The sequence below is a fragment of the Triticum urartu genome, chromosome 4 (assembly GCF_003073215.2).
Source record: "Triticum urartu cultivar G1812 chromosome 4, Tu2.1, whole genome shotgun sequence".
Classification (NCBI taxonomy): Eukaryota; Viridiplantae; Streptophyta; class Magnoliopsida; order Poales; family Poaceae; genus Triticum; species Triticum urartu.
In genome coordinates, this window is record NC_053025.1 from 567,607,601 (window position 1) to 567,633,679 (window position 26,079).

A 26,079-nucleotide genomic window follows, 5' to 3' on the forward strand; every position below is an offset into this window, starting at 1 on the left:
TTGTTACTTATTTTTGCGATGCATTTGATCATGCTTTCTGGCGCAATGGGGAATCGGGGATATGAATGGAAATTTTAAGGCAACAGCTGCTCTGTAAAATTCAGTGAAACAAGATTTTCAGAGGACAAGATTTTCAGAGGAAACAGCGTTTGGAGATTCAGTCGTTGAGTTGAGGTGGCACCAATCTTTAATTCTTTATAAAATCTCCTTCCCTTTCTCAATGTTCGTATAAAATGTGTACATAGATTTCTAGCACTGATTCCATCTCAAAAGAGAATTCAACTGCAAAATGATTGTCTGTAAGATTTAGCAAAAATTCAGTCGTTGAGTTGACTTATTAGTGAGGTGGCACCAATCTTTAATTCTTTATAGAATCTCCTTCCCTTTCTCAATGTTCGTATAAAATGTGTACATAGATTTCTAGCACTGATTCCATCTCAAAAGAGAATTCAACTGCAAAATGATTGTCTGTAAGATTTAGCAAAAATTACAAACTGCTTATTTTTTTGGGAAAACTTTGTTTTTGCCACTCTAGCTTTTGCCAATTTTGCTTATGCCACTCTAGAATTTGACATATCACTTTTGCCACTCTTAGCTTTTGACAATGTATCACTTATGCCATTCTGTGACAAAAGCAAAATTTTCATAGTGGCAATTGTGATACGTTGTCAAAAGCTAACAATGGCAAAAGTGAAATGAAAAATTATCGTTTTTGCCATGAAATGGCATTTGTGATGTATTGTCAAAAGTTAAGAGTGGCAAAAGTGAGATGTCAAATTCAAGAATGGCATAAGAAAAATTGGCAAAAGCTAGAGTGGCAAAAACAAAGTTTTCCCTTTTTTTTATAAAAATATATTTGTACAAAAAAATCAACTTCAAAAATCCGACCTACCGGATTCGAACCAGTGACCTAAGGATTCATCTGCAAGACTACAGTCCTCCGCTCTACCAACTGAGCTAAGGTCGGCTTGATGTTTTTGGTACAATTTTATGCTCCTTATCACTATTATCACCTATTTCTTCAACTCGTTTTCAGTTGACGTACAGCAGTATGTTCTGTTTTCTCAAGAACAAGCAATTTCTGCTGTCGTTGCTCTTCATTTTCATTAAGAGAAGTATAAGTATATACAAGAGCCTTGCAGAAAGAACATATGGCACCAAAACAACAGCTACTGGTGCCATCCACCTCCTTAGACCCGCCTGTGAACCTCCAGAGCAAGCGAGACAACCACATCAAACCAACCATATGATTCGGCGACGCATGGCAAGGAATATTAATTCTTCAGTTCATTCACTGGTTCATATTGATTTACATGATAGTATAAGAACAACTAGTGCAATGGGGATATTGAATGGAAATTATTTTTTCTGAACGGAGGCAAAAGTTGTGCCTCATTGATTAATTAAGAAGGATAGAACTTGCCTAGTTAATAAACGGAAAACCGAGCAAAAGCCGCTACAAACCTGACCACACGCGGACTACTCCCAAAGGATGAAACCCCGCAACCGCAGATGCAGCCCAGCAAACGTAGTGAAACGGAATTTCAAACTTTTCAAAGAAAAACAGTGTTTGGAGGTTCAGTTCATCTATAAATGGATTGCATATGTGTTGCCTCAGTTGACTTAGGTTGCAAAATTTCCTTTCCTTTCTCAATGTTCGTCGAAAATGTGGATTTCTGGCACTGATTCGTCTCAAAAGAGCAAAAAATGTACTGCTTATTGTTAATAAACGGAAAACCAGGCAAAAACTGCTACAAACCTGACCACATGGGGACTACTCTCAAAGGATTAAACCCCACAACCGCAGATGCAGCCCAGCAAACGTAGTGAAACGGAGTTTCAAACTTTTCAAAGAAAAACAGTGTTTGGAGGTTCATTTCATCTATAAATGGATTGCATGTGTGTTGCCTCAGTTGACTTAGGTTGCAAAATTTCCTTTCCTTTCTCAACTTTCTTACAAAATGTGGGTTTCTGGCACTGATTCATCTCAAAAGAGCAAAAAATGTGCTACTGCTTATTGTTTTTCATAGATATAGAGATATTATAGACGAAAAGCAAAAAGAAATAGAAATTCCGACCTACCGGATTCCGACCTACCGGAATTTCAAACTTTTCAAAGAAAAACAGTGTTTGGAGGTTCAGTTCATCTATAAATGGATTGCATATGTGTTGCCTCAGTTGACTTAGGTTGCAAAATTTCCTTTCCTTTCTCAATGTTCGTCGAAAATGTGGATTTCTGGCACTGATTCGTCTCAAAAGAGCAAAAAATGTACTGCTTATTGTTAATAAACGGAAAACCAGGCAAAAACTGCTACAAACCTGACCACATGGGGACTACTCTCAAAGGATTAAACCCCACAACCGCAGATGCAGCCCAGCAAACGTAGTGAAACGGAGTTTCAAACTTTTCAAAGAAAAACAGTGTTTGGAGGTTCATTTCATCTATAAATGGATTGCATGTGTGTTGCCTCAATTGACTTAGGTTGCAAAATTTCCTTTCCTTTCTCAACTTTCGTACAAAATGTGGATTTCTGGCACTGATTCATCTCAAAAGAGCAAAAAATGTGCTACTGCTTATTGATTTTCATAGATATAGAGATATTATAGATATTATAGATATTTTCTTATTACCGGATTCGAACCAGTGACCTAAGGATTTATCTGCAACGACTACAGTCCTCCGCTCTACAAACTGAGCTAAGGTCGGGTTGTTCTTTTTCTAAATTTTAAAACATTTATCAAGGAGTTCTTCAAGTGTTCTGTTTTTCTCAAGAACAAGCAATTTCTGCTGTCGTTGCTCTTCATTTTCATTGAGAACGAAGTGTATACGAGAGACTTAGAGAACCACTGCCATGGCACCAAAACAACAGCTACTGGTGCCATCCACCATCCCTCAGACCAGCCTGTGACCCTCCTCCAGAGCAACTGAGCAAGCGAGACAACACATCATTGATTCAGCGTCGCATGGCAATCCTCTGTTTTCACCATGCAGGCCTAAGGATCAAACCAACCATATGTATGATTCAGCGACGCCTGACAAGGAATAACAATTCTTCAGTTCATTCATTGGTTCATGTTGATTTACAGGGTGGTATAAGAAGAATTGCCCTTCAGCATAAGAACTGATGCAATGGGGTATATGAACGTTTCTTTAGATCAAAGGAGCCTCCAGGCAAAATAGAGTATGCTTACAAGAGGAAACAAAAACAGCCATACTAGAATGAAAAGAACCTTTTTTTTGCGGAAAGAATGAAAAGAACCTTTTTTTTGCGGAAAGAATGAAAAGAACCTTAACTAGGGAAGATGCAAACCCTCTCACACCCAGCATCTAGCCACTACAGGAGCATCACATACTGCTGAACTCATCACAGAAGCAGAAAGAGACTTCTCTTTTAACAGTGAAACGGAGCTAAAATTTCAAGCCAACAACTGTCCTATAAAATTCATAGTGAAACGGAGCTTCAAACATTCCAAAGAAAAACATTGTTTAGAGATTGCATGTGTTGCCTCAGTTGACTTAGGTTGCAATATCTCCTTTTCCTTTCTCAATGTTCGTATAAAATGTGGATTTTTGGCACTGATTCATCTCAGGAGCAAAAATTAAAAATTGCTTATTGTTTTTCAAAATATAGACGAAAAGATAAAGTTCCGACCTACCGGATTCGAACCAGTGACCTAAGGATTTATCTGCAAAGACTACAGTCCTCCGCTCTACCAACTGAGCTAAGGTCGGATTGTTGATTTGTTTAGTTTGCCAAAGTATATTAGCGTAACTACCTAGGTACTTCTGTGCGTTTTCAGTTCATGTGCAGCAGAATGCCGGATTGTTTTTACCACAATGCATGCCTACTAACCACAGTATGATTCAGCGACGCATGTCAAGGAATATTAATTCTCGAGTTCATTCATCGGTTCATATTGATTTACACGGTAGTATAAGAAGAATTGCCCTTCAGTATATAGTAGTCCCGGCCAGCAGCGACACGAGCTAGAGACGATCACAGGTGCACGCACGCACGCTTCGATTCTTCGAGGATGAGAAAGAAACTAGGCGGCCGTCTTGTAGGACGCCTGGTCGTCGTCGATGGGCACCACCTTGGGCACGTGCACCGGCAGCACGTCGACGTCCTGCGCCCAGGGGCTGCCGGCGTCCCCGACGGCGACGGCGTCGACCGCCCTGAGCGCCTTCCAGACGGCGCTGTTGCACTTGAAGCCGGAGCCGAAGGCGATCTGCCACACCCGGTCGCCCTTCTTGATCCTGCCCTTGGCCTCGCAGTAGGCGAGCTCGTACCAGAGCGAGCTGCTGGAGGTGTTGCCGAAGCGGTAGAGCGTCATCCGGGACGGCTCCATGTGCCAGGCGCTGAGCTTGAGGCTGCGCTCCAGCTCGTCCAGCACGCCGCGCCCGCCGGCGTGGATGCAGAAGTGGTCGAGCGCGAGCGTGAAGTCCGGGATGTGCGGCTTGACGTCGGCGCGGAAGACGCGCTTGAGCACGACGGTGGCGAGGAAGCGGAGCTGCTCGGAGAGCGGGAGCACCAGCGGGCCCAGCGTGGTGATGTTGATGCGCAGCGCCTCGCCGGCCACGGACATGAGCTCCTTGGAGAGCGACACCCCGACGTGGCCCGCGTCGTCCTCCTCCTGCGTCACGCAGCCGTAGCTCCGGTCGCTGGCGCCCCGGTGCGTGCGCACGGTGTGGATGAGCTGGTACTTGGCGCGCGCCCGCTCCTGGCGGCGGTTGGAGAGCAGCACCGCCGCGCCGCCGACGCGGAAGAGCGTGTTGGTGACCAGCATGGGGCGGTTGTTGCCGAGGTAGGCGTTGAGGGTGATGTTCTCCGTGCTCACCACCAGCGCGTACGTGTCCGGGTGCACCTGCAGCGTCGCATCCATTACTGCCACGTCCATTCATTAACCAACCAACCCAATCGCTACAGCTATTACTGCCACTAATGGTGGAGGAGCAACATAGAAGATCATAGGTGCATGTGCACCAGTGCTGGCGCAGATGGATTTCATGGCGTGGGATACTCCCAGATTCGCTCCCTGATCATGATCCGAAGGAGGAGGACCATTTCGGCGGGCCTTGATGATTCCGAGTTATGGCGATAGCGGATAGCTACTACTACTACGGGTACGTGCGGATTCTTCTTCCCCTGCTGGGACTTCGTTCTCTCCGCGCGTCCGCCCTATTCTAGTACCGATCGATCCCGGCCTCTTTTACCGCTTCCGTCGTCGCAGATGCCATGCTGCGCTCGCCAGTGCATGGTCCAAAACTCCTCTGGAACGGAGAACACGATGCAACCATGGCCAGCAGAGGAGCAGGGGGGCAGTGAACAGTACTCCAGTACCCACCCGGCAGAGACTGGCGCGCACACATTATGATGGCAGTAATCGACCCCCAACGGTCACGGGGGGCCGATATGTATGTGTGGGTGGCTGACCGTCCTCCGTTGCAGACAATCAAAGCTGGGATGATTAGTCAAGGTTATTTACGCGGTCAGACTGGCTCAGAGCCGTGCGCGAGGCAACGCTTGCACAACCGCTCGATCGTGATCCAACGTCACGTTATGTGTTCGGATCTGATACTAAATTCCGATCGGTTGGAAATTCACATTATGTTATTGTTTAGCCAACCGATGTTTTTTTCCTTCTAATTTCAAGCCTATTTTATCTGTAGGAGACTATAATAAACTAGGTTAAAACGCAATATACTTCTACAATGGTAAATGAAGGATTTTTTTTTGACATGAAATGAAGCATAAGTTAGCTATTGCACCTTGAGATGTGCCGATCTCCAGAGTAACATTTTAAATGGGTTTGTCCTGGATCCACCGTAATTTTATGGGACCATCCTATGTTTACGGGGCCATCCTTTACGTAAGGATGACCCATCGCCAGTCAATCTGAACTGTTCAGAACTGAACGCCGGGAGATTTATGGCTCCGTTTCTGATCTAGGACTTGATCACGGTTGTTCGATTAGCATGGGTAATCTCCATTATGACTGTTAGGGGGGCTCGATTGCCAGACATCATGGTAGGCCCTTCATGAATAAAATTATCTTATTTTCTAACAAATCTTCCTGTGCTGCCAAGTGGTTGTTATACAACGAGGATGCAAAAGAAGACTATTTTATTATGAGAAAGTATGCATACCAATGCATCTTTAGTGAAAAAACAGAGTTCGATGATCGTATTTCCCCTTTGCCACAATCAAGAAAAACCATTCCCTCATTGTTTATTATGAGAAAGTATGCATACCAATGCATCTTTAGTCATCTTGAACCATATGTTAGAAATAAATTACTCATGATCTTTTTAGGCTTGAGAATGGAACATTTAAAACATTTGATGTGAACATTTTGTACATCACTAGAAAGGACGGAAGTTAAAAAATGGCCTCATGTGTGTTGGCTCATAACTTCACTACGTATATACGTGCAAAAGATAAGCCTAGAGTTAAGCTATACCCATTGCCAGTACACCAAGATCAGTGTAAAAAGGATTCGCGCAACTTACATGCACGCTAACTCTCGTTGTAAATTTCATAATTAATCATGCATGCTAAAGGTAATCATGGTTAATGTGCTTTTTTATGCCTCTCTCAAAATGTTGCGTATTTTTAAGGGTGCTTTGCTATTTAATTCGTACTATTTACACACCGAAGCTTCAAAAGCACCCATCATCTAGACACCTTTTAACATATTAAAAAAATGTTGTTTCAAGCAAAAAAGAAAGCCTCATGACAAACCAGGTCACGTGTATGGATTTCATGTGTCTTATACATCGATGGCGTTAAACCTCAAATATTTTTACCGTACAATAGTACTCCCTCCATTCGGAATTACTTGTCGCGGAAATGGACGTATCTAGACATATTTTAGTTCTAGATATATCCATATCCGAGACAAGTAATTCCAAACGGAGGGAGTATATAAAACTGCGCATATATATGATACTGTTCGGAATGAGCGATTAGCTACTCAACAAACCCACACTCGACAACATAAAAACAGCATATATGATGAAGTATAAGGACGGATTAATTTATCATATAAATATAAAGATTAAAGACAAAATTAATGTTAAAACAAGCTTATATAAATACGTTGAGTGGAAATGGAGGATACTTTAATGTTGGAAGAACCAGCTGGACCTGCCATTTTATTCATATTCCTATACACCTACTTGAAAATTCAGATTGACATGGTTTTGTACTCTACTATCATGCTAGTCCTGTCATAGTATGTTGATGTTAACGACCTCCGTGATGCGACGTCTAATTCTAGCTTAACCAATTAGTGCATGTCTCAGATATTCCCTTGCCCATCCACATGCACGCTACAGTACTAGGCCATGCTGTGCATGCATGGGCCGCACGATGCATGCCCATGTCTTCCGTGCGTGCTTGGGCAGGGTGGTGCATGCTTTGCATTAAGTTAACAAGGTGACTGACATGTGGATGTAGCTGGAGATGTATGGATACCTGAAGGAGGTGCTTGGCGAGGTCGATGGCGATGATGCCGGCGCTGCAGCCCATGCCGCTGAGGTTGTGGCTGACGACGTCGTGGCGGAGGCGGTACCGGTTCACGATGAGCGACACGAAGGACGGCGTGGGGCTGTAGAGGCTGGAGTTGGCGATGACGACGCCGACGTCCTCCGCGCGCACGCCGGTCTTGGCCAGCAGCTCGTCCACGACGCCGAACACGACGGCCTCCGACTCGTCCCTCGCCGTCTGGAGGCACATGTCCACGGGGATGCTCATCAGCGACGCCGGGAAGTGCGTGGCCTCCCCGAGCCCCGACCGCTCCATCATCCGCTTCTGGAACGACATGCTCTCGTCGTCGAACCCGCCGGCCAGCCCGAACTGGCGGATGGCCTGCGCGCGCGTCGCCTCGTGCGCCGGCCCGGGCTTGTACCCGGCCAGGTCCACCAGGTACACGGGCCGCGGCCGCGACGTGGCGTAGGCGTACGCCGCGGCGGCGCAGCCCGCGCACGCGGCCACCAGCACGGCCGCGTTGGCGCGCGCCTCGCCCCAGAGCGCGGCGAGCGACAGCGTGGACACCAGCGGCGGGGCCACGACGAGGAGCAGCGTGACGGCGAGGAGGTGCGGCAGGCGGCACACCAGCCGGTGGTACAGGAGCCTGGCCTGGTTCCGCGTCCCCTGCTTCACCGTCCGGAACAGATCCCTGTCCATGGCTCCACAAGGACGTACCTCGTGAATGGAACCCTGAGCCACCACGGTTCTGCGGACAGACCGCCGATTCGTGTGAGCTCGCTAGCCAGCTATGGAAGCTACAGGCTTTGCCGAGGCTGCCACGGCTCTGCGAGGTGGGCGCTGGCTAGCTAGCTCTGGTGTGTGGGAGTTCGCGGCGCGGGGCGCGGGGATTTATACGGGGAGATCAATGGAGCGGGGAAGCGGATGGAGGGAGGGGGAGATTAATGGCGGCAGGCTGGTTGAGGAGGTAGCGGGTTAATGCGCGCGCCGGCCGGCCCCCATGGGCACGATACCGGTGCAGCTAGTGCATGCACCACAGTAGCACACACACTCAACCGATCGAGCAAGAGAGGCGCCAACCCACACGCATGCGACGCCTCGGCCGTGCCATCTATGGATGATGGATCGGACGGCATTAACAAAATGAGAGCTACGTAGCTCTCTAACGTGCAAAAACAATTGTAGATCGGCGCTTCCATGTGCATCTGTGTTGTGCATGCGTACGTGCAGCTAGCCGTGTTGGCCGGGTCATAGTACTATTGATGGGCGATCGAGGAGTGAGTTAATGGCCGGGCTAGCTGTGGGTTTTGATCGTTTCTTGACGCATGAGGCAGACCGGGCGGTTTCATACTTCAACAGTGCTCGCCATGTTGCAGTGTTCGGCAGATATATGTTGCATGCATGTGCTCGGCATGTGGGAGTGTATGGCCAATCTAGCACTACTAACTGCTGGTAGCTGCGGAAATTCTGCCACTTGCTTTTGTGTTCATTTTCTGGGATTGGTATATGGATCAATGGTTGTAGATGTCTTGTCCTATGACAACATAGTCAAGTGTATTTGTTGCCCTAAATTGGTTACTTCTCGTTCAAAATGTTGGGCAACCTTTAGGTGCATCATCGTACATGTGCCCTCCTGAAAACACAACATAGAACTGCTGATGCGCGCGTGCACACACACACACACACACACACACACACACACACACAACTTCAGAGAAAGTAACAACATTAAGTTTAGGTTGGAACATATGCATCTATCTCTTTCCTGCAATTACTTGTTTACGCAATTTTAACCAAAAAGAGTAAAACCCTCTAGTTGTGATATTGGGGGTAGGGTTTGCCCCCTTTTAGTAAATCTTGCCACATTGTACTCGATAGTCGGATGTGACCTTGTGATGGTTGTTAGTACTCTATTTCACTATTTTTCCCGAACTCACAATGCAAACCCATTTACGTTGGTGGTTCAGGTGACTAGGCAAACAATTTAGACCGATATTCAATGTAGGTGTAACTGATATAGTACATAAGCAGTGCGGTGCAGCTAGCAACATGTGTATGACAAAGTTGATGCAATTTCATATAATTGGGTTGTTTTTGATGAAATTTACATAATTTGATGTAACTTGGCAAGTTCCTAACGAGTATGTTTGTCTAGTTAGTTGCCATGTCATCCTAACGATTTAGCTTTTGCGGTTGGAGAACAATTAGATGGGTAATTGTTGTTGGAATGTGATAACAAAGAGGTAAATATGTTGAGATTTTAGTTAGTGGGGATAAGAAATATCACAATTATGAGGTAAAAACTGAAGTTTAGTCGAATCTAAACAACACAAACCCTCCCTGCATTCTCCTCCGTTCTAAATAACCTTAGGCTACATATGTTCACTCTTTGCATGCACCAATAAGAAGGGAAAGCGAGGAGAGTATCTTAAGAGTCGTTGATTAGTTCACTTTGACATGACGGCAAGAAGGTATTTTGGTTGCGAGAGATCATGTCGTCCTTAGTGGTTATTTCTTCTTAGCTTGAATCACCAATGTCCACTTTTAATATACTTTTATATGTTCAAATCATCCAGGTTTGGCTTTCACCAGTATATATTTTTAAGTGTTTGTTGATGTCACTTCTATTTTTTGCAAACATGTCGAGTTATTGGTGTTTTGCGGTACTATCTTCAATTAACACCACAATATCCTTCCAACACCGAGTATATTTTGTCGGTGCCATAAACTTGGCTTGCACACCACACAAGTGGAACCACCAAGCATCATCTGAAAATTAAAAGCTGATGCATAAATGTTCAATAAAACCTCTAGGGCTGCCAGCGGGAGTGTTGACGTATAATGTGCTGCCTAGTCTCTTCCATCAGATCGGTCTTTTGGTTGCATTGGCTAGAGCATGCACTTCTACATGGTATCGGAGCCAAGAGGTCTTGAGTTCAAGACCCGGCTGGCGCAATTAAATTGCAGCCCACTTTCGGTCCACGTTTAGGCCTGAGGGAGCCACACGTGAGGGGGAGTGTTGACGTATAATGTGCTGCCTAGTCTCTTCCATCAGATCGGTCTTTTGGTTGCATTGGCTAGAGCATGCACTTCTACAGGGAGATCACGTAAAACCCCATATACAAGTGTACTAGAAGACTTCTTTTTTTCCAAGAACACGAAAGAGAATTGCACGCCTCATATATTAAGGAGAGAAACAATATATACTTACATATAGAACGCCATTGGAGACACCCTACACCACACCTAGATACAAAATGCTATTCTCCTAAAATACCATGAACACCGCACGTATTGAAAGTCAACCAACTGTAATTTTGGTTTGACATTAACATGAGGTTGACTTTTGATGTACTTAAATACTGAAAGTCAACCTAGTATAATTTTGGTTTGACATTAATGTGAGATTGACTTTTGATGTTCTCATACAGTATGTGGGATTCGTTGGAAGCCCGCACACATCCTTAAAAACCTTTAAGGATATGATGCATAAATGTTCATGTGAAATCCTCAAAATACTTAGTTCAGTTTATCAGTTCAGAAATTAATCTCTAAATCCATAATTTCAATCAAAAGGAGAAAACCAACGCACGTTCCCACTTTCTTTGTGATCAAAGCTACGGCAAACAAGGAACACATGAACATGAGCATGCTAACGATCCACTCACCGGCTGCCAAGTGAACCCATCACATGAGCCAAGCCTCATGCTTCTTGCACTCAGTATCTTGCGCCGGGTTGTCCGGGGACAGTTAGAGACATTGCACAAATCTTTTTTTTTTTGAAAAGGTATTGCACAATGTTTGGGTGTTGCTTCTTGTCGTATCTACAAGAATTAACATATATCATCTTTGTTCCGAAATATAAGTCGTTGGGGAGTTCACTTCCCAACGACTTATATTTCGGAACGGAGGGAGTAGTTTTCTATTTACTAGATCGTGCTTGGAAAAGGGTGTGCCGGAGTGGGTGCGATGCACTTGAAACTTTGTACGAGACCTAGCAATAGTACTACACAATAACTGTTGGCTGTTTCCTACTCGACCGTGGCTTGAACGAATACACATGACCAGAAACAAGACAACCACAGCCACTAGTTTCACATGGGATACCTGTATCTCCGCATGCATGCACGCACGTTCAATTCTCTAGGCGCCAAGATAGGCACATGTGAGCTAGTAGATGCCCCAGCAAAACCGTATGTGGTGAAGGAGAGCCGGTCGTGCGCGCTCCAGATCATGCACCATTGATAATGCAGCAGGCCGGGGTCAGCAAAACCGGCGATCCAAACCGGGACCGCACACGGTCCCTCCTCTCAGGCCGATGGCCGACGAGGTGATAACAATGGTCGTTACTGCTACTTGCTTTCCTTTTGGGACATGTAATGCAGACGGAGGGCTTGAATGCCCCCGATGCGTTTGGCTTCCTCTCGGCTTAGCTAGGGCATGGCCGTCCTTGCGTACACACTGTTTCAGAGTTAACAATTTGGCCTTTTCTTTTTGTTTGGGTAAGAGCCAGCTGCTAACTTTAATTTGCAGGCCTCAATTTTATTTTATTTTAGAAAAGGAGGATCTGAAGCCGCCTTCTACGCGATAAGTGTTGCTACGTCTACAGGCTTGATGATGGGGTGCCTCACACCTATGTAGAACATAAAAAAAAAATCAAAGCACCGCCCTAGCACACTCTTAGCACCTACCAGGACGACCACGGAGGAAGTTGCGCCGGCATCATCAAAGAGAATGGGCAGTGATAGGCGCCGGCGCACCGGCCCAATTTTAGACCGGTCGGCTGCCGAGCGTACGATACAGACTTTTCAACCGTACGATACAACTTTTCCTTGTCTCCAAAAAGTCAATCACGCTGGAAAAAAGGTAGCGACCTAGTTTAGGCGCGCTCGCCGGCTGCCGCACTTGTCCTCGGCATCTCGTGCTTGCCGGTCACCCGTGCCACCGCGTCCACCCACCCGTGCTTGCTGGCGTTCGTGCCATTGCGCTCGTCTCAGCTGCCTCCGCTCGACATGGTTGTAGCTTGAACACAGACGGGTTCAAGCATGTGGTCACCATGGTTGCAACATCTCGGCCGTCTCCTTCTCCGGCCGCCGTCATTGACTTGCACCGCCACTGCCATGTCCAGCAAAAACAAATCTAAAAAGCAACAAAAACCTCCAATACACAGTTGAAGCAAAAAGATAAGCTGGTTCCAGCAAAACTTGATGCTATTTCCAGCAAATATCGAAAGCAACAAAAACCTCCGGTACTCGGTTGAAGCAAATAGATTTGCCGGTTCCAACAGAACTTAATGATGGTTCCAGCAAAAATCTCAGCAACAAAAACCGATAAGCCAATTGTAGCAAATGAATTAGCTGGTTCCAGCAAAAAATAAATGCTAGTTCCAGCAAAACAATCTCACTGAAAAAAGAGTCCAGTGCCCATAGTAGCAAAAAAAAGACGGTTCCAGCAAAAATAAAGGCTGGTTCTAGCAAAAAAATGTGTTGCCTGCCCAGGGCGCGTCCGGTTCCAGCATCAAGGGACACTGGTTCCAGCATCAACATGTGCCGCTTGCAACTCCCTGTAGGCCGGTTTCAGCATCGCTGCGTGAGCAGGAACCAGTCGCCGTCGTCGCGCACCATGGTGACGTAGCGGGTGCGCGAACTTGCAGCCCAGTCGTCGGGCCCTTTGCTCGCAGCTCCAAGGAGGGGAGCGTGTGTGTGCAGCATGTGCTTGTGCTCAACCTCGTCGATCCATGGTGTACTGCCTAGGATATGAGAGAGAAAAGCAAAAAATGCAAACAGCTCACCCCCTCTCATGGATATATGGTGGAAAATGTCACGGGGAACAGATAAGGCAACAAAAACGAACTCGATTTCATGAGGATTGGGTGTGGATTCCTGAAGAGAGAGCACAAGAAGGGAGATGAGAGATATTGAGCAAGAGGATTGAAGGAGGAGACGCCTCATATGGTCTCTAGAATATGCGAGGGGATAAGATGGAAGCGGTGGAGATAAACTTGGCTTTGTGGATGGTGGGCCAGGGCTGTAGCGACGTGAGCGTAGCTTTGTGGGTGGTGGACCAGGACTGTAGCGACGCGAGCGTGGCGACCGGCCGAACACTCGCCGACGCACTGTTCCCAAACATTTACCAAAGAGAATCCGGCCTGGACAAGACGAGCAAGGGGCCAGGTTGGCTCCCACGGACCCATCCAGCTCCAACAAAATGGGGTTCCAGAGACCGGCTAGCCGACGGACGGGCCTCAACGACGACGGGATTCAGCATGACCCAGCTGCTTCACTCTTTATCTTAAAATTCGTTCTCCATAAAACTTTTCAATTTTCCTCATGTTATCGTCCATGAGCTCTATTCTATAGAACAAGAATAAAGGTGTTCCGTCCTCGTAGAGTTCTTTTTGGTGGCTTACTTTATTGTCCTTATGAGTGCTAAAATGCGAAACATACACGAACATACATACAGATCTCCTCATGGTACGACCATGATTGTTTTTAGAAAAGAAGGAAGACCCTCGGCCTTTGCATCTGGGTGATGCATGTGGCCACTTTATTAATTAATCTCATAACATTTTACAAAGTGCAACGGGGCTGGTTGGGTTACGAAGCATGAGGATAAGGAGAATATTATGTACCAGCACTTCACCACCGCTTTGAGCAAAGGGCCACGCAGAACCACAGACTTCAATTGGCAACTCCTCCACTTTACAGATTGTGATCTTTCCAGTCTTGGGTATGAGATGACGGCCGAGGAGGTGATTGCAGCCATCAAGGCTATGCCTAGCGACAAGGCTCCCGGGCCTGACGGCTTTACTGGGGCATTCTTCAAGAGCTGCTGGCCAATTATAAAGGACGATTTTATGAAGGTCATCTCCGCCTTCTCGAGTTTGCATGCGGACAACTTTCACTGGCTCAAGTCCGCAAATGTGGTTCTCTTGCCAAAGAAGGAGGGGGCTGAGGCGATCACGGACTTTAGGCCTATCAGTTTGATCCATGCCGTCGCCAAGATTGTGGCCAAGGTGATGGCGATGAGGCTCACCCCTTTTATGAATATCCTCGTATCCCGTGCTCAGAGTGCCTTCATCAAATCTAGGTGCATCCACGACAACTTCATGTATGTTCGCAACTATGCTCGCCGACTCCAACGAACAAACACGCCATCACTCCTACTCAAGTTGGACATCAAGAAGGCTTTTGATTCAGTTAGATGGGAATATCTTCTCGACCTGTTACAGAGGAGTGGTTTTCCTTTGAGGTTTCGTGAGTGGATCAAGGCCCTTCTTCGGACGTCTATATCGAGGGTTCTTCTCAACGGTGTTCCTGGCAATCCTATCCAGCATGGGCAGGGCCTCCGGCAGGGGGACCCAGTGTCTCCCCTTCTGTTTGTCCTTGCTATTGACCCCCTTCAGAAAATCTTGGACGTGGCAACAGAGAATGGAGACCTACACAGATTACGTGGCCGTGGTGCCCGCCTTCGCACCTCCCTATACGTGGACGACGTTGCCATATTCTTGGCGCCTATCAAGGAGGATGTGGATATGCTTGCCACCATACTTCAAAGCTTTGGAAACGTCACCGGCCTAGTTACGAATATTAACAAGAGTTTGGTGGCCCCTATTAGATGCTCCAATGTCGACCTTGACATGATTCTGGGTGCCTTCCCAGCGGTCAGAGCTCAGTTCCCCTTGCGATACCTCGGCCTTCCGCTATCCATTCATCGTTTGCGGGTTGTGGACTTCCAGCATTTGCTTGATAAGATTGCTGGAAAGATCATGATTGGCCATGGAAAGTACATTACGATGGCTGGGAGGAGCACGTGGGTAAAGTCGGTTATCACTTCGCAGGCCATCCACCACCTCACTTCGCTTGTGGTGCCCAAAGGAATGATGGCGTCCATCGTCAAGCTGCAGCGGGCTTTTCTTTGGGGAGACACGGATAAAGTTTCTGGAGGCAAATGTAAGATAAGATGGGAGAAAGTTTGTATGCCCAAGGACATGGGCGGCCTAGGCATCCTGGACATGGAAAAATTCGAACGTGCCTTACGGCTCAGATGGCTTTGGTTGGTTTGGAAGGATGCGGAAAGAGCTTGGGTTGATTTGGGGCACCCGTGCGATGAAGAGGACATGGCGTTGTTTTATGAGTGCACTTCCATCACTGTTGGCAACGGGCAAAGGGCCTCTTTCTGGCACTCCCCTTGGTTTGGGGGTCGCAAGCCTAAAGACATTGCTCCCTCCATTTTTGCAATTCCCAAACACAAGAATGACACCATCCATAGGGCTTTGGATCTCAACAAGTGGATTGCCAACATCAACACAAATTCTAGGCTCACAATTCAGCACATCCTTGAATACTATGAGCTTTGGGTTGGATTACGAGAGGTCTTCCTTGATGAGGGGGTGGATGATGATATTGTTTGGAAGCTTTCGCCTTCCGGTGAGTACACGACATCGTCGGCTTACAAAGCTCAACTCGACGACTCCACTGCATCGAAAATGAAGTCTGCAGTGTGAAACAATTGGGCGCCGCCAAAGCACAAATTCTTTGCTTGGCTTATCATTCAAGACTGTGTTTGGACGGCGGACAGGCTTCAACGAAGAGGATGGCCAAATTGCGGCCTATGCCAGTTATGCAAGAGGGAGCCAGAGATGGCGGCACACATCATCTTCCGCTGTCGATACACGGTACGCATTTGGACGGAGATCAAGACTTGGATGGGTTTGACCGGTGTGGACATCACCGACTGGAGTAGCTTCAATAGCGTCAACGATTGGTGGCACCACATGGTAGGCGTCAATGGTAATGTGAGAAAGGGCCTCGTGTCTCTCATCATGTTGGTTTCTTGGAAGATTTGGAACGAGCGGAATGCCAGAGTATTTAGGATGGTGTCCTCCATGCCAAATGTAATCACGTCTAGAATCAAGGTGGAGGTCAGACTTTGGGGGTTGGCAGGGGCCAAACGTCTGAGTTCTTTTATGCCGCGAGAGTAGGCTTATCGGTTTCGGGGCGTCTATGGGCGGTCGGTCATGTAATTCAAAACTATTCTTAATTAATGAGATGAGGCAAAATTTTTGCCTCCGTTTTGAAAAAAATAACACTTTACAAAGTCATACAACAGTAAGACTAAAGCCACCATCTAAGTAACAACTGTCGCTACTCCTATCCAATTGATGAAGGGCGTTAATAGCCTCGGCCTAATACCAGACAGACATCACAGCCAAATCTAAACATCTAAAACCTGAGGTCCCAAGCAGGACGCCTGTCGGGTATGAGGCACCTACCAGTCCGGTGCACTCCTCAACCAGGACGTCTGCCGGGCATGAGGCCGCCGCAGCCACCTGTCACCGATCCATCTTCAGAGTTGTACTATTGCATCTACCGTGTCAGGTCCCTCTGCTATCGACGCCACCACGACGCCAGACAGCGTCGTCCTCCTGCGCGAGTCCATCCTCGCACATCGAACTCCGAATCTGCACTACGCCATGCCATCGAGATCCGTCGCCATCAATGTGCAGGATGAAACACCGCTCCACCAAAGATGTCGTCTGCTGGTCCCGTGAAGCCGAGTGCACCTCCAAGAATGCCGCCCCCAAGGGGGTAACGACACATGCTTGCCGCCGACATCCGATCAACCGATCTAGGGTTTCCCCCGGAGGTATTGAATGGAGTTGGGAGTTTCACCTCGACGATGCCTTCATGAAGGAAACGATGATAGGGGCATCGTCATCATCGGCTCCGGCCATGGACTGAAAACCAGGTTTTCACCCGGATCCGTCCCAAGAAATCCACCCGACAACCTGTGCACCGTCTCGGCCGCCTTCAAAGCCCCAGATCCAGCCGCCTAGATCCGGTGACCAACCGCAGCAACAGTGCCACCGTAGGAGCCCTGGCGCACCAGCCACTGCCTGAGTGTGCCACCACTGGAGCCTAGGAGGAGGGCTCCCACCCCGCCTCGCCAAACCGCGAGAGCCGCCGAGATAGATCCCGTGCGCTCGTCACCGTCTCTGATCCGAACCAATCCATAGTAGATCCTCGTCACAGATCCGCCTTGGACAGGGACTGTACCAGGCCATGCCGCTGCGAGAGGCCCTATCTTCACCAGCCGCCACCCTCCAGGGCCGCCGCCCCGGGATCCAAGCAGTACATCGCCGCTGCCACCAGCCATGTTCCGCCGCCGCCGACCGGCCAAGCCGCCAGCCACTGCGACCTCCGCCGTCATGACCAAGCACGCCCACCGATCAGCCAGCACCACTAGATCTTCTATGAAGCCCACCGCTCCGCCACCTCCTCCCATCACCACGCCGCCAAGGCGCCATCGACGACCAGATCGGCCGCGCCGCCGCGACGACGGCTCAGATCGGGAAGGAGGGCCCCTGCGCCCCGGGTGACCTGCCTCACCCAAAGGAACGTCAGAGGGAAGGGGGCCGCCGCCGCCGCCGTCAGCCGCCAGGGGCTTTGCTCGACGACCTCCTCCAACAGCGGCGGAGGGGAGGGGAGGGAGGGGTTGGGAGCCCGGCAGCGGTGGGGGCAGGGTCCCGCCCGAGCCGCCCTAGCGGGGGGCGACATGGGGGATGTTGAGTCAAAGAGACCCTCTATGTCCAGGCTCAGGACCTGCATATCATTTGCCCCCCTCCCCCGGTTAGAGTAGGCGCTGCATCCAGTGACCCTTCAAACTAGAGAAAATTCCTTATTTGACACTATCTTAAAATCTGCTTCCTTATTTGACACTGAAAAAAAATTCTTCCCTATTTGACACAAGTTCTAAATTTTATTCCCTATATGACATTTCCATTCATTTTGAGCCTAAATGACACCTGAAAAGACTCTTTTGCCCCTCATGTGGTATGTGTGTAGGGGGCAATAGCGCACACACGCAGCACCAGTGCGAGGACAGGAGCACACACAGCAACATATACACATGCACCAACACACATGCACGCGCGCACACACGCAACAACACGCACGCGCACGTGCACACACACACACACAGCAACACACATGCACGCGCACGCACACACGCAGCAACACGCACGCACGCAGCACACACACATACACAAACACGCAGCAGCAGCACACACGCAGGCAGCACATAGGCACGCAACAACACACACACACGCACGTACACACGCAGCGGCACACATGCACACACACATGCAGCAGCAGCACACATGTGCGTGTGCACCCACACAAGCAACATCACACACACGCGCACACACATACAGCATGAGGGGCAAAATCGTCTTTTCAGGTGTTATTTAGGCTCAAAATGGACGGAAGTGTTGTATAGGGAATAAAATTTAGGACTAGTGTCAAATAGGGAAGAAAAACTTTTTCAATTTCAAATAAAGAACCAGATTTTAAGACAGTGCCAAATAAGGAATTTTCTCTTCAAACTATCAAAACACCCGGGGGCTGTATCAAGATACCTGCCTCACCCTCAAAAGACATGCCCAAAATAAAAATCCGGACAACCGGTCTCTTTTTTCTGTATCACGCAAGTACGCACTACTAAGGTGAAACTCATCAATGCCTTTTAGCTATGCAGAAGGATTTCTGGATAGTTAGAACTTTTTTATCATCACTCACGAAGTAGTTTTTCTAGAAGAGGCTTACGTGGCTCTTCTAATCATAACGCTCCTAAGTATGAAATGAAGGATCCTAGTGTTATAGACAGGGGTTTCTTTGTTTAAATGGTTAATGATAGGGTGTTCACTAATCATTTTAAGCTCCCTGTTTTCACCCCATGAAGATACATTAGCATCCGGTTGATGTGGCAACATAAGTAAATCTCGGTGCTTCTTTTTCCTTAGGAGATTTTTTAATTGAAATAAAAGTGGCACGGAGAGATTCCACTAACTAAAGAATATTCCGTGCGTTGCTGCGGAACCGTTTGCAATATATTCCAAGTGATTTGATTGTATGAAGCATGAATAATTGAAATAAAAATATATGAACTAAATCTATAAGTACATATATCTATTGTATTTGGTTATTGTGTAGTCAATTTCTTTTTTAATACAAGTGGCATACTATAATGGAAAACTCTTTCTCATGCATGTCTTTAATGAGATGACAGGTGTGGTGAGGTAGTATGTGTGCATGAGTTCAACTAATAATGAAAAACTTTTTCACATGCATGTTGTGGCGAGCCTTTGATGAGGTGGCGTGTATACATGTTAAGATAGTAGAGGTAGCGGGGATTGAATATCCAATTATGAACCCGGCCTTATCTGCACCCAATGAACAGTAAATTCAGACAAAAATACTATAAAAATTCAAAGTCTCTGATTTTTTTTTCATGGAAGATGTTTGAGTATGTGAGGTCCATTCACACATCCGAGTAGCTCTCATAAAAAAATGATCCGGACAATGCACAAACAATAAACTTTCTCACATACCTTAAATTTTTCTTTTTTCTGAGAGTTGCCCATATGTCCAAATGCGCTAAAATTTGGCACAACCATTACACACAAGGATCTTTTGTCAGATTATTTTTGGAACATTTTGTTTTTTTACTATTTTTAACGAATTTACTATTCACTGCAGGGCGCATATGAGCCTTTGGGAGCCAAAACACCATGTCTAGTGGGGATGAACTATGTACGTATATATGATTTCTCTAACTTCTCAATGTTTTGTTTAGACGGATTATCCAATGAAATTGCTATTGGTTGCATTTTAAAAATTGTATTAATTAAAAGAGTAAATATTGTTCTTACAATCTCATGAGGCAAGACTCAGCACGCAGGTCGACACTATATCTTACATAGCCCTACCACATAAGTATCTTCATCCAATATGTGCAAGCTCTCGAAATAGGCTTTCACCCCGCTTTATAAATAAAACAACGGTCCATACAATCCATGTTCGAACAACACCCGACAGATAACAGCTGGGGCCACAACACAGTCAAGCCCAAAAAAGCATAAAAAATAGAAAAAAAAAGTCACCTAGTGGCCGCCGCGTAGCGGCACTACGAGGACGATAGTCGACGCGCCGAAGCCAAAAGTGCATCCATCATCAAGCCAAGTCGGTCGCGATCACGCTGCCTCAAGAGCGGGTGCCAGTGCTAGAGTGAGGCCGCTTGCAGCCGCACGCATGGCCACCTATGAGCTAAACCACTACCCTTTATTTCTTTTGAGGAATTGGCAGCGTGTACTGCCTGTATATAAAGAGGAGTAAATAAAAATACAAAAGTTGCATTACATAGCCGTTTTTTAAGGTGTGCCCCACCACAACATAGTCGACACTTTGATGGGGTGAATCCCCTTTGCAGTCGCTGATCTGTCGATACAGGTGGGGTCAAGTACCTTTGCCATAGAGGCTGCAATCCGTCTCAATGATCACGGGAAGATCAGTGCCTGACATCGCCATTCGCAATCCTTCCAGACAAGCAATAGCTTCTGCAAAATTCGCTCGCGTGCACCGCGGAATATAGTCTCAAACAGATAGAATATTGTTTCCTTCAGGATCTCAAACCACGGCGCCCCGCGCTCCGCCACTGATTGCCTCCAAGAAACGACCGCCATCGTTGACCTTGGCCCAAACCAAAATTCAGGCATTTCCCAACCATTCTCTCTATTGGTGTGCGTTATCGGAGTACTGTTGTTATTTGTTAACTTGTTATCATGCTTTTGGTGTGCGTTAAGGAACACCGTTGTCCGTTGGAAACGCCGTAATAAGGTGCACAGTATCCACACTTGTGTTGCAGCCCGCAACATATATACACACTGCATGGTCCATCCCGTGCTGCAGACTTCGACCCCATTTATATTCCAGCAGCTGGCAGCATATGAAGCTGTCCTCATCCAAACGGAAAGTCGGTCGGTGCGGCGCATTCCGTGCGCCGCGCTGGAGGTAGCAAGTACTGAGGGAAAACGAAAGCAGCTGAACTAGAAAACAGCCGTCGTTCTCGGACCCGTCCGGCGCCTAACTACGCGTACTACTCGGCGGCTTCTTTTGGCAAACGGTCTGGCCGAGGCCGATCGAAGTGGAATTGACTTGTTCTGCTCGGGGTTGGCTGAAGGCATGCAGATGCAGTGCACGCGCGCTGCGTACGTAAATGCAGCTAACGACCGACGGGGCCGGCAACTAACCACCGGCTCCCAGCAAATCATGGGAGGAATTTCGGGGAGGCGGCCGGCCACTGTCACGTCCCATGCATGCATCCTCCACGCTTCACGGATCCCGTATACTGCTAGCTTCTCTCTAGTTCATCAGCTAGCTTAGCTGCGCTCAAGCGATAAGCCATGTCTGCGTGCGTGGCGATCGAGCGACGGGCAGCGGCATGGCGCCGGCCGGTCACCGACACGTGCCATGTCGGCGTATGGCACGGCAACCGTCGTGTTTTGCCCATGCGCGGGCCAGAGGCATCTCTCGTCCGTATGTGCATACTCGCCGACCATCTCTCTGGACCGAGTGATTCCGGTGCAGTTTTCGTCCATGGCCTGGCCTGGACCTACAGAAAAATGTCGTTTAGAGTCGTGATGGCTACAGTATTTTTTAACAGGCATGTATAGTGGACTCATAAGAGCATCAATAACAGGACGTTGGGTTTTTTAAAGTCTACATATCAATATACACCAAGACTCTACAAACAGTCTAAAGCACCTCTCATGTACTTGTATCTCTCGTGGTGATGATCTTTTTGTCTGCTAGCTAGATCGTGCCTCCTCTTGGACGTCCATCTCTTCTTCTTTTTTGCGAGAAAACTTTCGATCTATTCGCCCACTGTCAAGATAGTACAAAGAACACTAAAAGTAAAATTTACATCTAGGTCCGTAGACCACATAGCAACGACTACAAGCACTGGAGCAAGCCGAAGGCGTGCTGCCGTCATCGCCCCTCCCTGGTCCGAGTCGGACAAATATTGTTGTAGTAGACAGTCAGGAAGTCACCGTACTAAGGCCCCATGAGGACCAGTGCACCAGAACAGCAATCACCGCCGATAAAGAGAAGCATAGATCGGAAGGGTCCAACTTGCAGACACACATACGTAGACGAACGAAGACCAGATCCAGTCGGATCCACCCAAGACAAACGCCAACCGGATCTCACGAGATCTGTCGGAGACAAACCTCCACATGCCTTCCGATGATGTTTGACACATCACTGGAACGGGGGCTAGACGGGGAGGACCTTATTCCATCCTCAAGAAGCCGTTGTCGCCTCGTCTTCTTGAGTATGGCACAAATCCTAATAAAACTCAGAAAACACCTAAAAACCGAGCCCTTCCGTCGGCAAGGGCTGAGATCCACCACGCCGGCGAGAGGCAGTGAAACCCTAGATGAGTTCTTACGAGAGCAGGAGCGAAGGGGCACGGGCTGGTGTTCTCTCTTCTTCTTTAACTTTGATGTTTGTACAGTTTTGGGCAGCCTGATTTTCCGCATAAATGGGGTCAGCTTGATAAGGTGTTTGATCCGGTTTTTCTTATAAATTGGATCAACAAAGCTTAAGGATGTGAACTCAAGGATGTGAACGAGCTAGGGAGACCTTTATTGAGCAAAGACGCCGTCTCTACCATCTGCACCTTTGGCAGAATTTAGAAGCTATCTCATTAACTCGGTAAGTTGACTATTGCCTAAATAGTAATATGTATTGATCATTTTCACACCTTAGATGGTCTCAGTCTAATTTTGATTTCACACTAGCAAGGGAGGCATTTCCCTTGCTTTAAATTGGCTACTACTCCCAGTAGTAGACAAATCTTGGTATTTTGATTCATAGATAAAGATATAGACTCATCCTAACACTAAAGAGATATTGATACCTTCATTCTCATGATTAATCATGGACTAGCACCGAATCTATGCTAACAAATCGAGTATGGTTGTGTGGATTAGTTTGTCTTGCTTTCTTTGCGGGTTGTACCTTATTGTGATGCAGGGCTTGAGCATGGTTGTGTGGGCTAGTTTGTCGTGATTTTCTTTGTGAATAGCACATTATTAGTGTTGCACGACTTGAGCGTGCCTGTGTGGGTTAATTTCCGGATCCTGGAATGACAATTGCCTCAGATTGCGATTACGGTTGGCCTCCTAATTGTCGGCCATCATCAAAATTTAATCGATTGTTTGCGGCTAGTTACTTTGCTAGGTTCTTCAATACTACGTCGTGAATATCAGGCCACCCCTTGTATACCTCTTAACCAAAGTGGGTGTCCATCACAGCTAATACGAGACTTGAAGTTGTGTGATGCAAGCAAGTGAAACCATTCAAGATATTTGTTTTCTACTTAATAACTTTTGTATGCGCTAAAACCTTGTACAATAATAAAGGTGATTGCGTTCAATCGATGCAAAGGCCATAGCCCGTAGGTTTCCTCCTTTTCAAGCAAGAAACTACCTTGCTGGTATATAATTTTGCAGCATCCATATGGTTGTGTGGTGCAGTTAAGTTGGAGACATGCTTAGAGGCTTTCAAGGAAAGGCATGTATACTTTCAAATTGGAGGATCGTCATATGTCTTAATGAGTGGACAGATAAATTGCTACCCTGGATCTTCAAACTCTTGGATCGTTCTTGGCACCGCTAATTAGACAGTGTTTTGTTACTAAGTGGGATTTAATCGAGGATATCTAGGGAACTTTGGCACGTTGTCTTCTCCTGCATGGGTCATGAGAGAGACAGCCCGATGTGACATGCACGTCTAACAAACAAACACATTAACTTAACTTTGGGCATAGACCAGTAGTGCCTCGTTGACACTCATAACTAGTACTTGTGCCAAGTTTTTTCTTCTTGTGTAGTTGTAACTGTACCCACAACTAATAGTAACTACATAACTACTCCACTATGTGTTAACACCTGGTTTATAAATCCAACATTAAATTGATTTTTTTTCATGATAGGCCTCATTTTATGTGGTTTATATTTATCACTTGTTAGATCCTGGTGTCAGTTTTTTAACTTATATTCTCGTCCCCGGCGCAAGTTTGTTAGGCCCATGGAATTTAGTTAGCTTCACAAACCTTTACCGAGTGTAATAATTTATTTGTTACTTGTTAATAAACAACCTTCCGATACTACATCAACGGAAGAATTTAATGAGAGCTTAGTTGTCTTTTAGTTAGGACGAATAGAGTTTATGTGTGGTGCATATTAAAAAAAAGAGAAATAGGCAGATATCATATGCCACGAGAGCAATCAGTGTAAGAGACTGACCGAAGGAAACCCTAAATGCCGGCGAGGTTGGACGCATATCATGTTTGTTTCCTTTGTCGTAACCAACTCCATAGATGACAGGGAGCCTATGATGTTCTGGTCTCACGGATCGTTACCCATTGATTTGGTAGATTTTCATATGATGCTTTGGCTGTCTCGACAATGGTGGCGGCGACGATGGTGGTCCCATTTTTTCCCTCCTAGCTAGTATTCTTCTTCGTCCCTAACACTATGGCAAGGAAACAGTTCAATTGACAACATGTCATGCAAGGGGTGTGTCCCTAGCCTGTAATGATCTAAGGTTCCCGCCTATTGGGGTGGCAGTTCATACTTGTCTTCTACCTTTAGGTAAAATCCACCTTGTTCATGTTTGTTTGCCCTCTACGATTTCTTCGACGCTATGAATGGATGTCGAAAATGTAGGTGGACCTGGGGACGAAGACTTTGGATGATTTTTTATGTAAATTTGAGTTTTATCAAGGGTTTTTGTTGTCTGTGTTTGCCTTTGTATCTTTGATCGGGTGTAATTTTTTTAGTCAAGTAATAAATTCAAATCATTTCCTAACAAATGAGAAATGAACAACTAAATGTACATGTTGTCATATGCTACCTAGTGCAACATGGTACAAAATAGTTGGACAACATGCTTATTGGGAGGCCTTTATAGTAATGTTTATAATGCCCGGCCAAAAATGTAACAGGCGGTAAAGAAGAGCTAAAGTGCTAGAGGATCAACTTGTTCTTATTAAGAAACACAAAAGCTTTGCCGGAATGCAAAAAATGTGTCAATGCAAAAGAATTGTTCCTAAAACCTGAAATAGCCACTTTTGCTTAACGCAAAGATGCACAAGGCTTTGTCCATGCCCCGGAGTCTTTGCTCCGGAAAAGAAAAGAATTAATTGGGATTATCTATCCGTAGGTTGTCTGAATCTTGTATATCTGAAACAGCCTGTTAGAATTTTAATTGGTCAACATCCAAGCATTCTCGCCTCACTAACTTCAATTGTACTATAACCTAAGGACTGAAATTGCGCTAACATTGCTCTGAAATTGCGCATGTCCAAAAAACCAATACAATTTTAGAACCTAACTAATGTGCAATTGTAATTTACAGAACTTCACGAAAATTCCAGTCGAGTAAGAATTAGCAAAAGCATGCAATTTTCGGGTGCAATGAAGCCACTCCAAATTTGAATTACTAAAATCTAGAAAGGGAAAAGAGAGAGAGTAAGAAGGCACATCCTTCAACAGACAATAATCCGCTGTACACTAACGTGTGTTATTAATTTGATGGGACATAGATTAGATCTAAGCCTAGATTCGTTCAGCCGTTTTATGTCGAAATTAGGTTTCGGCATAAAGAACCATTACTCGATGAACATGGATCGTTTGCATCACCTACAGCGGACGGTGGTCCCACGATTAGCTGAACATGAT

The 26,079-nt window shown here is 46.6% G+C and overlaps 1 protein-coding gene and 2 non-coding genes across 3 annotated transcripts; all 3 read right to left on the minus strand.

Moving 5' to 3' along the window:
- Positions 1–882: 882 nt before the first annotated feature.
- TRNAY-GUA lies at positions 883–967 on the minus strand. The gene is given in 2 exon segments: positions 883–918; positions 931–967. It is a non-coding gene; the product is annotated as a tRNA-Tyr (tRNA).
- A 2,680-nt stretch (positions 968–3,647) lies between these two features.
- TRNAY-GUA lies at positions 3,648–3,733 on the minus strand. Its single transcript is given in 2 exon segments — positions 3,648–3,683; positions 3,697–3,733. It is a non-coding gene; the product is annotated as a tRNA-Tyr (tRNA).
- A 150-nt stretch (positions 3,734–3,883) lies between these two features.
- On the minus strand, positions 3,884–8,484 carry LOC125552729 (probable 3-ketoacyl-CoA synthase 20). The gene is made up of 2 exons (XM_048716404.1): positions 7,479–8,484; positions 3,884–4,866 (listed from the first exon to the last, which is right to left on the minus strand). The coding sequence occupies exons 1-2, from the start codon at positions 8,187–8,189 to the stop codon at positions 4,048–4,050; spliced, it is 1,530 nt and encodes a 509-aa protein (XP_048572361.1). The 5' UTR covers positions 8,190–8,484; the 3' UTR covers positions 3,884–4,047.
- Positions 8,485–26,079: the final 17,595 nt, after the last annotated feature.

Coding starts and splice junctions, on each gene's coding strand:
- LOC125552729 (XM_048716404.1), bottom strand. CDS start 8,189: ATGGACAGGGATCTGTTCCGGACGGTGAAGCAGGGGACGCGGAACCAG. Junction 4,867..7,478: donor TCGCCAAGCACCTCCTTCAG/GTATCCATACAT, acceptor GCGACGCTGCAG/GTGCACCCGGACACGTACGC.